General features: G+C 34.3%; 1 protein-coding gene across 6 annotated transcripts in view; it reads left to right on the top strand.

Annotated features, from left to right (window-relative positions):
* The window catches only part of HEATR5A (HEAT repeat containing 5A), a 55,127-nt gene that overhangs the window by 14,255 nt on the left and 26,932 nt on the right, over positions 1 to 13,940 (top strand). For all 6 annotated transcript variants that reach the window (XM_026849284.1, XM_026849286.1, XM_026849285.1 and 3 more), the window contains exons 9-17: positions 327 to 482; positions 1,299 to 1,549; positions 4,637 to 4,748; positions 5,585 to 5,737; positions 7,059 to 7,158; positions 7,863 to 7,972; positions 12,012 to 12,175; positions 12,293 to 12,468; positions 13,652 to 13,757. In XM_026849284.1, coding sequence (XP_026705085.1) covers positions 327 to 482; positions 1,299 to 1,549; positions 4,637 to 4,748; positions 5,585 to 5,737; positions 7,059 to 7,158; positions 7,863 to 7,972; positions 12,012 to 12,175; positions 12,293 to 12,468; positions 13,652 to 13,757 — 1,328 coding nt within the window. The remainder of the gene's footprint in view (positions 1 to 326; positions 483 to 1,298; positions 1,550 to 4,636; positions 4,749 to 5,584; positions 5,738 to 7,058; positions 7,159 to 7,862; positions 7,973 to 12,011; positions 12,176 to 12,292; positions 12,469 to 13,651; positions 13,758 to 13,940) is intronic.

Raw genomic sequence — 13,940 nt, forward strand, 5'->3', positions numbered from 1 at the left:
TATATCAAGTATGTCCTCTTCAAAACACTTTTGGCAAGGCTGAGAATAGTGTGTTTCTTACTAGCCACTGTTCCCCATCACTTAAAGATAAGCAATTCCATTAATGCCCTCACAGGCATTACTACACTATCCATTTGCATAACAGAAATGTACTTGTTTCAGTGAAGGTAAACCTTTATGAAAACAGTTTGGTCAGTAATAAAAGTGGTAATGATAAAAGCTCATTTGGTAATATAACCAACTTACCATAGCAAAATTCTTTTTCTGATCTGTTTGTTTTAATTTGGTAATGATTTCATGGGGATCTTCATGTACTGTGTTATCAGATGCTGCAATGAGTGACAGTAACTTGGAAACAAGAATTAATACAACAGATGTAACAGCAAGTCAGCATGTGCTTGTGTGTGCACTTCAGGAACTCGGAAGTCTCATCCATGGCTTAGGAACTACAGCAGCACCATTACTGCAAGACTCCAGTGCAGGTACAAGCCCTGAATTATTCTGTGAACCAGAGTACAAAATATATTCCTTGTTCTCTGTGATCTTCTCTGATTTCTTATGGCTAGACTGTCCATTCAAATCTGTTGGGATCCTTTGTTTGGCATTGGCTATAGCAACCTTTCTCATGGTGTGCAGTCTTCTCGCCTGGACCTTGTTAGTTCTTCTATCTCTCCACTAAACTTAAAAAAAAGAAAGAAAAAAAAAATTAAAAAAGAGGGGAATTTGGCTATCTTATATGTTGTAGGAAGTCTTTAGGCGTTGCCCAAAGAGTTTTGTGTCTTCTGTCCTGTACTAGTATGTCTCTTAATGAAAGAAAAAAAAAAAAAAAGCATAAAATTTAACTCCATTAAGGATTGTATTTAAAGTCCAGCACTTCCTCATGTTTATAGTAAATCAGTTTGATTGAGCTCAGTATCTTCATCTACTTTTATTGTTTCCATTTAGCAGCAGTGAGATTTTTTTTCTGAATGGGTTGAAGTGGACATCTGTTTCCAACTGCATGGATTTCTGCCTCCTTGAGAATACTTACAGACATTTTCTATGCGTGTTGGTGAATAACTGCATAATATGTTAGGTTTTCTTCATGCTGTTACTTTTTACTCAGGGTAATTTTTTTGAAACGTATTTAAGTATTTAAATTTGATAAGAAATATTTCACCATAAAAATCAATAGTGCTTTTTAAAGAGAAGTAGAGAAACTGGATAGCGGTATGTTCACTAATCCTCTGTATACATTTTTGCTTGTTTGACATTCTGGTTGCCTATTTCTTAAGTGTGTTTATGCATTTTATTTTCAGGAGTTCTGGAAGCAGTAATTTCTGTCATTCTTCACCCCAGCATTTCCGTTAGACTAACAGCAGCTTGGTGTTTACGCTGTATTGCAGTAGCATTGCCCTCCTACGTGTCCCTACTGTTGGATCGTTGCATTGAACGTCTTAGTGCATTGAAATCTTCTCCAGAAGCAGTAACTGGCTACAGTTTTGCCATTGCTGCTTTGCTGGGTGCGGTAAAACACTGTCCTTTAGGAATTCCACATGGGAAAGGGAAGGTATGGTCTGAATACTTTTCCTATAGGCACTCTTTTGATGTTTTTGCAGTAGTATTTGCATGTATTCTTTATGACGTGATCACATAACACAGTATACGGATGAGATCTTTTCTTTCCTCAAGAAGGGGATTTTGAAGCATACTGTAACTCAAATTAAGTGTTCTTCTCACATATGTCAGGATTGTAATTTCTCAGGAAATGTCACCAATTACTTTATTAACCACTCATACTGCTACCTTTTTCTAATGAGAGGTTTGTTAGGGGAGAAGTTTGTTATTTTTGGGGGGACAGACAACAGTTCTGTGGAGCTGTAAGGACCTAATTGAACAGTCTAAGAAAATGTTTACCTGGACAAAACACTTATTGAGTAGAGTTACGTTTTTCAGAATTTCGAACTAAATTCTTTACAGCAAGATCAAACCTTCTGTAATTCTGGACGAATTTGACATTAGCTTAAATTAAAAAGCTGACATTTCAGCCATGTCAATGGTGAGATAAGAGTAGTTTGGAGTACATATCAGCTGAAATGTGTCAGACGTTGTCAAAGGAAAAGAGCTTTCTTTCATTAAAAAAAAAAATAAATCAGAAATACACATACAGATCTATCGCATGCTGTGATGTTAGAAATAAGTTTCCTGGAAGGGAACCTGTTCGACCATTGTTTGATTAAGCCAAATTAATATTTCCCAGGCCTGTCAGTGACTCTCTAGTATACAATTCTGTCAGTGCTTACACTGATAACAGTAAGTATGTATTATCTTTAGTCTTTGGTCAAGTCTAACAAAATCTTTAATCAAGACCAACAAATAGACGCTTTAATTTTGTTTTACAGAATTTAACAGAAACCCATTTCTTGCATTAACATAGTCAAAGAAGCTTGTTACCAGTCTCTCCACTAGCACAGACAGGATATACTGTGCTCTGAAGTTTTAGGGATATGCAGATGTAGAAGTACAAACCAGGAGAAAAAGGTGTTTCCACCTCAATGAGAACTTTATCCATGGAATTACAGTTGGAAAACCATGGTACAACACAAATGTCAGCAGTACATGCAAATTTGCTGCATAATGTAGACACATTCTCAGTTCTGAAAATACCTCTTTCAGAGTCAGTGGACATTTGAGAAGTGTCACACTTTGACACAAGGATTGTGGTTTTTTTCTTGTTATTACACCACTGTAAGATGAAAGGAATGCTTTAGTAGTTCAAGAAAAATATCTCTTGCCATGATTCCAGCCCATCCTTTCTGTGTTGTTGAGTCCTTAATAGACATTGTTAGCTACAGATCTCAACATTCGAAGTCCCAACTGCTGATGAAACAATTTATAAATGTAAAAAAACCCTCAAACCCTGTTTTTCTTAACTTTTAAAACTTCATGATCACTGAAAGACCTTGGGGAAAGGACAAAGTTACTATCCTTTGTCCAGTTATATAGATAAGCAGTGCCATTCAAATTCTATACACCTAAGCAGAACTAAAGCTTCTATTTAGCAGAGAAACTTAATTCTTAAGAAAGATTTCTTTTAGCGGAATAGAATAGGATAGAATAGGGTCAGGAGGAGGTATGGAGGGCACGGAAAAGTGTGGGAGAAACACTGTATTCTGTACTAAGCTGGCAGGGGGGAGAACAGAGGAGTTGACAAAAGCTCTTTTCCATTCTCTCCTAGGAACACTGCCAGATTCCAGACTAGCTCCTCTTCTGGGGAGCTGAAAGAGACCAGTGTTAAATAGAGCAGTTTTGGAAAGGAAATATCAAACGTAGACAGTAGTGACCTGGACAGAAGCTGTTTTATATTAATGCATTTTCCTTTGAGAGAGTGGTTAGAGTTGCAGGTGGAACCTATTCAAGAAAACAAAATAATTAGTGGATTTGTATATATTTAGCATTCAATAGTAGTGCTTATACTTCAGTTCAAAAAATAAGACATTACATAGAGAGAAAAATTGTAAGAAATCATTAAATGAAATCCTTTAATGGATGTTTTACAGATAATTTAGGGATACTAAGCTGTTAGTGATTTTTAGTAGTATAATTTAACAAGGTACTGTTCTAATCACTGTTCTAATCTTAGAATATTTTAACTCTATTGGAAATTTATAAAAATTTCATTTGTAACCACCTGACAGCATTACAGAATTGGAGAAACTAGTTTCAGACTGTTAATATTTCACAAAGTTTTGGAAGTATACAAATTTCAAACTTTCATGAAGCAAACATTCATGTGCAAATTTTCCTGACATTTTATAAGTGTGCAAATAAATTTTATAAGGATGTTGTCTATACTGAGGCTTTTAGTTACATTATTGATAATGACACTTCTTACTGTATTAATTTATAAGCAGCTTGTTTTGGTGACCAGATATAATGCAAGATGTAAGAAATACTTTTGGCATATGTAAAATATAATTGAAGTATTGCAGAATACTTTCAGCATTTGTAGCCATACTGTGGTAATTGTTCATGGTCAGAGTTTGTGTTCATCCGTGTAAATTCTAGGTAGCTTGTGCTTTGGTAATGGGCACACATCTTCACGTTGCCTTAATGGTAGGCACATGCAATTATTGGGGAAAAGCTAAAATAGGGTTAGTTTTGACTATACTATTTGAACTTGTTTGTTTAGTCATACCATTTGTTGATTTAAGAACTGTCAGAGAGAATGATGGACCTTATTCTAAAACACGGATAAAAAAATCGTTGCCCCCTTTGCCAGTTCTGAACTCTAATTTGCAGGTCTCCTGCTATCCTTTCTCTACATAGTGACATAAAGAGAGAACATTCTTAACCTTGCAAAGCATATTCCGATGAGAATTATTAGCTGTCATTTTACTGCTGATAAAAGAAAGGGGACAAAGTAGCAAAGTAACTTACCTAGTACCCTCCAGAACTGTTGAAGCTATTCCAAACTAGTACTGAAGTCAGATATTGCAACTGCATGAGGCTGAGTCTATTGCCATAGTGTGAGAGAAAGATGGTGTTCTATTTGGGGACACTGAAATAGGATTAAATATTACAGCAAATAGTACTTAAAAAAACATTTGGTAATTACTAAGATGCTGTTGCTCTGTTTTTCTCTTTACCTTTGAAGGTCATCATGACAGTAGCAGAGGATTTGTTATGTTCTGCTTCTCAAAACAGTCGCATTTCACTGCAGCGAACACAGGCTGGATGGCTGTTGATAGCTGCCCTCATGACATTAGGTAGTAGCTTTCTACAATTTTTATTAAACTACATGAAGCTGTTCTGTCTCTGACTATAATTCTTTTGATGCGTCATTTAACTTACCACTACAAAATAATTCTAAAAAAAACCCCAACCCTTAATTGGAATCTTTAGAAAAGCTTTCTAAAATAATAATTTCTTTCAAATTTGTTATATAAGTTCATTGGATGCAATATCTGAAAAACAGTGACTAAGTGGGACCACTGTTAATTAAATGTAGAAGATAAATTTCAAATTCAAGCTAACCAAATGCCTTTGTGGTCATGAAGAATTACACTAATACTTTTTAACATCTATCCCAGCACAAAATCAGCTAATTATTTTCCTCTTGTCAGTCATTTGAAACCTAACAGAACATTCTTATATTTATAAGTGGTCGGATTATAGGCTGTGATCACTAAATTACAAATGAATGTATCTTATTAGTTTTGTTTGTATTTTTAAGGCATCTTCATGTTTTCAGTTATTACTTCTGTTCAACAGCTCCCAGTTTTTTCTTAGATTAGGGAAAACAGACCTTGTGCATTAACCTCTAATCTGAACATCACTCTTGATTTTTATCTCTCTTTTATTGTGGTTATCCACAGGGTCTGTACTTAGTAAAACAGATACTATAGTTGTTTTGGTGGCATACTAGTAAATGTGTCAGTGGGTATGCATGAAAATGGAGTACCAAGATGGTGAGAAGTCTGGGAAGGTAGCGTAAAGTTTTGTTCACAGCTGTAAAGATTTTTATGAACATAGAAAAAAAAAACCAAAGAAAACTTAATGTTGTTAATCCTTACATTGGCGTGACAACTGTCAATGTTTACAGGCCCTGCAGTTGTCCAACACCATCTGCCACGAGTGCTGTTACTATGGAAGTGCATCTTTCCATCATCCCCTAAAGACCTAGAAACAGAGAAGACACGAGGAGATTTGTTTACCTGGCAAGTAACACTGGAAGGTCGTGCCGGTGCTCTCTGTGGTAAGCAGAATTTACTGTGTCTTTCTGCATATTTATAGTTGGGCTGTTTATTTTTCCTTCTGAAAGAACAATGATACTTCATATTGATTTTTTTTCTCACTGAATGGTAAAGAATGTATTTGGTCCCCAACATACATGCTCATATACATATATTTACATCTATCTAGCTATCTGTCCATCTATCTACATGTGTTTTATGTTTGTAAAAAAGAAACAAGAAAACCCAAGAGGGTTTCTTCTTGTTCTTCTAATCACTTGATTTCCAAGTGGTAAATGATATCAGGAAGGTTGCTTCTCTTCTTTTGTTTAACATATCACAATCAAGAAATGAAGATCTAAACCCCAGGGAGGGTGTGTTCTGTTTTTTTAAACAGTCTATCATATCTAGTAAATAGCAGTCCGGTTTCCTACTAGGTAGCTTACTCTAAGCAAAATAGAATTGGTGAGTCAAACACATTTGTGAGAGTGGGAAGACTCCGGTAAAAATTACAGTAAGGAAGTTTCAATTCTCAACCAGTAAAGAGCACTATGGATTTGGCCGCTCTCTGGTAGGTTGCAATTTTTCATCATGAAATATTGTAAATTAGGGTTTCCAATAGATTACTCCAGTGATCTTCAAGTACGTGATATGATTCAGTCATGTATTCTAGAGTATTAAAGGGTCCTTTGCACTGGAGAAATGTGAACCCTAGTATAGTGATCAGCCTTCTCACTTTTAAAATCCATTGGAAAGTGTGGAATTCAACAGTAATTTCGTTTTACAAGTAACCTGAACAATTAACCCGTAAGTATTATTTTTTGGTTTGGAAATAGGTCTTTAGTATTGTATATTCTCTGTGTCCTTTTTGAAAGTTAAACTCAAGTTTAATTTTCTGTAAATAATGAAAAATACTTGTGTACATATAAGTTGTTTCCTAAAGTACAGTAATTATGCTAAATATAATAGAAAAATAGCAAAGTAAGCAGTAGGTCATCTAAACATCATTCTTCTCCCATTTTTAATTTTTCTATTATTATTAACATGGAATTATGAAGTTGAGTTATATCCCATAATTCGTGACAAAAAGAAAAAAAGCTTGCATTTATATATGCAATTAAAAGTCAAGATATGAATGTCCAAGCTGAGGCACCAAAACAGTGCATCTGTAAATATGAATTTTGAGATTTTATCATCTTCTTAAACTATTGGTCAAACTTTTTTTTTTTCATGCTTTATTCTACTTTTAAATTATTAGTGAGGTAATTATGTGATTACTTCATTAATGTAATTTTTTTTTTCTTCTAGTAAGTTAACTAAGTTAAAATCCAATTTCTTTTCTAGCTATCAAAAGCTTTGTTTCCCACTGTGCTGGTCTTCTTACGGATGAAGTTGTTCAGAGACTTCTTCCTCCTCTTCCAAGTGCTGTTGACTTATTGACACAGTAAGTGTGTATATAAAACTGTTAAATAAGATTCTGGTTTTGAAAAGCTACAGAGTAATCTTGCATTTGATTTAGTGCACTTTCTAAATGACTTTCTTTTCAAGGTACAAGAATTCAAGTATAGATTTCAGCTGTATAGCTGAAGACTTTTGCTGTTATAATATGTCTTGGAGATTCCAGTATCATGTAAAAAAAATAGGGAAGAAATTGTTGCATAGTTTTATTAAATTAGTGGTTTTATTCTGCTTTTTTTGTAATCAAACATACACATTCATGTTTATGCGTGATCATTTTTTATAAAATAAACAAAGTTCAAGAATACATTTGGACCAAAAGTTTTAGACATGGGCATTTTTTATATTTAGATTCACAGTTGAGGGAAAGAGTTTTATAACTTTAAAACTTTTGCCTTCAGTGATTTAGTGTATTTGGGCTCTAGTATCTTAACACAGAAGGAAAGGAAACAGAAAATCTTGTTTATTTCTCTAGTATTAAATAAAAATAATGACTGGGAAGGGAGAATGGACATTCTGTCAAAACATGTGAAATAAATTGTTTTACTTCTACTATTGGTAGTGCAAATCAAAACTGTACTTAGAGTATGCATAGTTTTTAAAAGTATTCAGTAGAGTGGTACAAATGAAAAAAGAGTGTTACATAATGCTTAGTCTTTAACATTTCTGATATGTTTTTTATATTTTAAGGCTTTCTTCAATATCTAAATCATATGGGAATTCTTTAAAAACACCATCAACGGTTTATAGACATAAACTGTATGAATTACTAGCAGTATTGCCTCCAAAGACCTATGAAGGTATGTATTTCCTTACAAAGAGAAATCCATTAAAAATAACAAGGGCACATTTTTAAGTTTTTTTTTTCAACATATATTCAGCTAAAAAGAATTACTTCCACCTTTGCTAATAAATAGAGGGAATAAAATGTGTTTAAATTTGAAATTGTAGTGAAGTCACTGTGGTTTTAGAAAGCTAGTGTTCATCTCCCCTCCCCTTACAAATATAGACTTTTGTCCTATTTTTAGTTGAAACTTGAAGGTGGACAACCTTGCAGTTTTAAACTATTTGAAGAACTGACTTTCTTTGATGCCTGTTTTACACTGAATCTTTCACTGAATCCTAACACAAAAGGTGTAATTTTAGCATAAACTAATTGCATGGTCTACTGAAAGAATTTAATGTAATTGCTTCAAGTAGACATATATTACAGATATATTACTCTGATCCTGTGCGGATTGTGGATAAAATGCTTGTATTTAAAGAAAAATTTCCAGGGATAGATAGACTTACTTTTCTGTAGCAAAACATACCTAGGAGTATTTAAAATCTAATCCTCTAATCCAATAATTTATGCACTTTAGTTATGTCTAACAGTTCAGCTAAAACATTGAATATTTGTCATCTTGAAATTGTTTACCAAGTACTTTATGGACTGAAATAAGGAACCAGAGTGGTTTTGGCAGTTGTAAACGGTTGTACACGGTATTTCATCACGATAGAGAGAATATGGGCCAGCCAGGCACAGAATTGGCTGTGTCCTCTGTATTATGCAGGGAATCTTTACTCAAATAATCTGCTCCATCTAGTGGTAACTAAGTGAATCTTCAAAAGAACAAGTCCCCGATTTTTCCCTTAAAGCTGTTGTCACATCTGTATATAACACTTGAAGCATAGTGTATAATACTCATTTGTGACTTGGGCTTAAAAGACTGAAAATGACACCTCCATCACTTAGAGCAAGTTATTTCTTTTTTTCTTTTTTTTTCTTTTTTTTCTTTTTTTTTACAGGGTTGATACTTTATAGAATATCAATATTTGGGTATGGATGGGTTTGGTGGTTCCTTGATGTGTTCAGGATTTTTGCATATGGTCTAACTTTATTGAAAAATACACAGTGTTTTACCAGTGTGACCCGCAAAGCCTGACTCTTGTGAGAGAGCATCCTAGCTTGAGGATGCTGTGTTCTAAAACCAATAAATAAAGAAAAAGCTTTAAATGTTTGTTATAAATAACTGGTCACCCTGCTAAAATCTTTGTAAATAGTCTTAGAATCAAACCAGTAATTTGACAGATTTGATAGTCTCAGAGTTGTCCACCTGTTTGTAATACAGCAGTGTGAGAGTAGGGAAAGAATGGAAATGCATATATTGCCAGAGATTATTTCCAAGGTCTGTTGTATATTTTAGCATATAAGTATGCATCATTAAAAAATGCAAAAAATGTTTTTAAGTTAAAGCTTGAAACAAATACCCTTCTTTCCATATTATTTCCAGTATGACAGCTTCATGCGGAAACTGTATGTCTTTGCAAATACTAGGATTTTTAATTTTTTTTTTTTTTTTTTAAATATATGATTATGGAACCCAGGATGTTTTTTTCACTGTCTAATTTTAATCATTATCATTAGGAAGAATATTATAAGTACTCTTGTGTTGCACAGCCTGGCACATTTTGCATGGCTCAGCGGGGCACACTGAATGAGAAGCTTTCACCAGTTCATGGTTTTATTTCTTTTCTTTTCATTTTCTTTGACCCAGGTAGTTAGCCAGAGGCTAGAAACCTGCAAGTTGTTTCTTTTTGAGAAAATTGGTGATGGGAACTTATATTAGGAGTTGTAACTCAAGCTTTCAGTATTTGCAAATAACGTGCAAAGCTGGTTTTCTTTAGGACAAGAGGAAATACCCGGCCAAATAAATAGTTGAGAAGAGACTCTCTTTATTGATAGCTCATCACTAAAAATCACTATCTGCTCAAACAGCAGAATTTTATGAAGGTTTACTGTGAGTGTGCATGAGTAGTAGCTGATTTTTTTTTGCATTATTTCAGCAATGACAGATATGAGAAGAATGTATTAGGTTAAGTTGAACATCAGTGAAATATATTTAACATATTTTAGTTGCTGTCTTCCATCATGGGAACCACTAAGACTTTGCATTTTAGCTGATGTAAAGTATGAACTTGTTAGGCTGACAAAAGCTCATTCTGTTTCTAAGATGATGATTTGTGATCGTTTTCATGTGTCAGTTCTGGATTATAATGTGTTCATGTTTCTGAAGCTAAAACCTTTACTTCCTGTGAGTTGTTATAAAAATTTAAATTTTTATAATGTCCAATTTGATAATTTCACACAAATAATTTCAGTAGTTTGAATTTTGATTATTAGATTTGTTGATGTTTTCTGTGGTCTGAAATTAATGTGTTTTGTCAGACAACTCATTAACGTTCTTTTCATTCTTCAGCTTTTTGTGCTTCTTATGTTCCACTGTCTAAACCATAAAATTGAATACAAGCATTCACTTCTCTTTCTTAACAGGATGAGATGAATAGCTAGAATGCTGGAACAGCATTCTGGCTCAAAATTTTGGACTGCTTTACATTGGGATAATATTTGAATATTGAGGATGGCCAAGTGTCTGGTACTAAACTAAATGTTAATTTGGTAAAAAATTGCCAAATAGCTCCATTAAATTTTATGTAAAAAGCTGTTTTCATAGAAAGGGATTATTTTTTTTTTTTTTTAATTGTGGTCTATAACAGTTAATGAAAGAGCAGTTTTTAATTATGGTGTTTTTTTAAAAAGGCTCAATTTCTGTCCTTTTGACACTCTATCTTGCATCTTGGAATATATTTGATAGTGGTAACCTTTTCCATTTAGATTTGAGTTAAGCATTTGAGGAAAAATTACATATTTGCTAATTAGTCAGGGAGGCAGGCAAAGCAACAGATGCCTGCAGGGCAGAGAGGCTGCTGGGGACAGGAGTTTGGGAGGCAGTGGGGAGGAAGTCCGCTTTCTTAGAACAGATTCAGCATTCAGAAGGGGTAAAATAGCTGGTTGCATCTACCAGCTCCAACTGTAAAAACAGTTCTGCTTGTGCATACGGAATGTCTGTGTGTTGAAAAAGTGTAAGCAACTTCAGTGCAAAAGGGAAATTTTGTGGTCATCTAACAATAGTGAATGCAAAAAACTGGACATGTGGAGTTAATCCCCCCTTGATGCTGATATTTCCCAATTCAAGAGGACTTGACTTTGCAATCTTCGTGCTGTGGAGATAAATTCTTAAGTAATATTTGCATAAAGACTGTGTACATTCCTTAAGATCAGTTCTGCACAATTTATCAGATAAGCCAGACCTTTCTCATCATGTGTGGTTCAGCACTGGAAATGTTCTCTCGCTGCAGGGACTATTTTAATAACCTAAAATAGACTGACTCAGAATGCCTAATGTTGTTGTTAATGTATAATGTACAATCTTGACTGAAATATTATGTACTAAAATATGGGAAAGTTTTAACTACCAGTGTAAATTGTCATAATGCAATTATAATACAGTGAATTCCTCATGCTTTGCTTTTTGAGTGCAAAAATCTTGAAACAGGCCACTACCTTCTGCAGCTTTTGGTTATTTATCAAACTTGTAAATGTTTTAAATTACATCTGTTTGCCAAGACCAAGTATTTCAGCGTGGTAATAATACATTCCACAGCATTCATTTTCAGGAAATAGAAGAAAATATGGTTGTGTTTGTAACTGACTTTTTTTCTTCTACTTCAATTATAAATGTATCTATTTTACTTGATTAGCAGTTGTATGGCATTATGCCTTCTGTAAAGGTCTCTGTTTTTCAGCTTCTAGATTGCTTCCTGTGCTTTATTTGCTTATCTTAGGTAATGCTGTTGTTTCCCCTGTAGCAAGAGCATTCTCCAAAAAGCTATTTGAAGACTAAAGAAAAATGTTAGATTGATGTTGCTATTTTAGTATAAATATCTTGCTCTCAATGTTGCTTGTGGCAAGTAATTAACTGAAAATTCTGAGTATTTTTTTCCTTTAATTTAAAGGAAGCTTCTGTGCTGTTCTGAAAGAGTTAGTGGTTGACTTGACTGTCCCAGATAGCCAGATCGACGCCTCTACATTCTTGCTTCCCCCACTTTGTCATGAGAATGATCTCCTTTTACTTGGTCCCTTACTGCAGGAGACTGACCACCGATTTATCGAAGAGCAGGTACTTTTTGATCTAGTATAATGGTGGTATTATACTTTCATACAGTTCTATTTATTTGGATCAGTGCTGGTTTTGTCTTGGTCAGAAATATGGCTATAACTTTTTTCCTTTTTACAGCTCCTTTTAGGCAACAGCATAGCTGGCGGCAGCCTGGAGTATGACCCTTACTCAATTTATGAGAAAGTTGCAAAAGGTGATTCAGTACCTAAACCACTACCTCCCATATTGTCTGTTATCAGTGCAGCAACTCATCTTTTCGGAGTTATGTTCTCCCATGTAGCAGAATCTCACAGGTAAAGTAGTAACTGTAACTGCTGAGGAATTTGGGAGATGCTAAAATGTGGCCACAGTGTTGTCTGAACACAGAAGAAAATAATTCTGAAAAAAAAGAAAATTGTATAAGTGGATTCTGTAAAAACTTAATCTGCCTCAGTCTTTATAAAAAGTGGATGGGAAGAAACAAGAGTGTGTGTCTTAACACTGTCAAGTACCTCTGTCAAGGTACAAGAATGCTTGAAAGGGGTCACAGACTTCTCTTGGTTTTGTGTGTGCGTGTGTGTATCTTCCCACTGCACACATGGCATTTTGATTTGTTTCATATTTATAAGCACACCAGTTGCTGTGGCATGAAATTCTTCAAGATTTTTGCATGCTGTTGCTTATTCTGTGTGCTGCTGGTAATTTTCTTGAATGCAGCATTAGAGCAAATATATTATTTTTAAATTAAATGGCTTTATATTTTCAAACCCAAACGTAGTTTAGACCTTGGATCATTATAGGTGGTGATGGTTTTGCAATTTCCTGTGAGGGATGAGCGCTTAGCATGAAAGGCCTGAGTCTTGATGTCTTCACTGCTTAGAATGCTCGGGAGTTAGCGTAATCCTGAGGCAGCTTTTGTATATGAGCATACCTGCCAATAAAATTGCCACTTGCTTTATGATATGTTCTTCTGACTTGCATTTACTTCCATATTCTGTCTTCACTGACTTCTTTTTTTGGTGGTTTTTTTCCTGTTTGTCTGGGCTTTTTGTCCCTACTGTCACCAGGTTTTTGGTTCATTTTCTTCACCTGTTTCTCAAGACCTGAACTAATTGCTGCATTTTTCTTTCCTTTTTATTTCCCCTCACCCTTTCTCAATTGTAAGTCAAAACACATCGTTCCCATACACAGTTCCTTTTAATCACATCTGTCTAATGTTGCTTAGGTATAAGTAATTATCTCTGAAAACATACATTATAAGGAAACAAAGGAAAAAATTTCATGTTCATAGACTAATTACCTATTCTAATACAGAATACAAAAATTTTTTATAGTAGACAGGGATGCCAGTTGAAGAAAAATGCTTGAAAGTTAGGGTAATAGGTTTGTTCTACCTCTGTTTCTATAATATATAGGCTTTGTTGTATGTTTTAAAATGAAAAACCTTGATTTGTTTCCTTAGTTTTTAATTTTTGGGGTTTTTTTCTTTTTTTTAAGGCTCCAGGTGTTAGAACAATTGTTGAATTCCATAAAGCAAACAAAAGGATCACGGCAACAAATAGTACGACTAAATGTTGTGTCAGCCTTTTCTACTTCCTTAAAGGTAAGTCTCCTTTGTTTCTCTCCTTTATTTCTCTCCCTCTTACTAAAACATGACATCTATTGGTTCAAATGTGTCTACACAGAAGTTCTTGTTTTGATTAATAGTCAAGGTGAAGATCAGTCCTGTTTTCTGTAAAATATTTACTAGATTGTGATGTCACACTTTTCTTAAGTGATGAAGAGT

The sequence above is a fragment of the Athene cunicularia genome (genome assembly GCF_003259725.1).
Source record: "Athene cunicularia isolate RWA chromosome 5 unlocalized genomic scaffold, athCun1 chr5_part1, whole genome shotgun sequence".
In the NCBI taxonomy this organism is placed as follows: domain Eukaryota; kingdom Metazoa; phylum Chordata; class Aves; order Strigiformes; family Strigidae; genus Athene; species Athene cunicularia.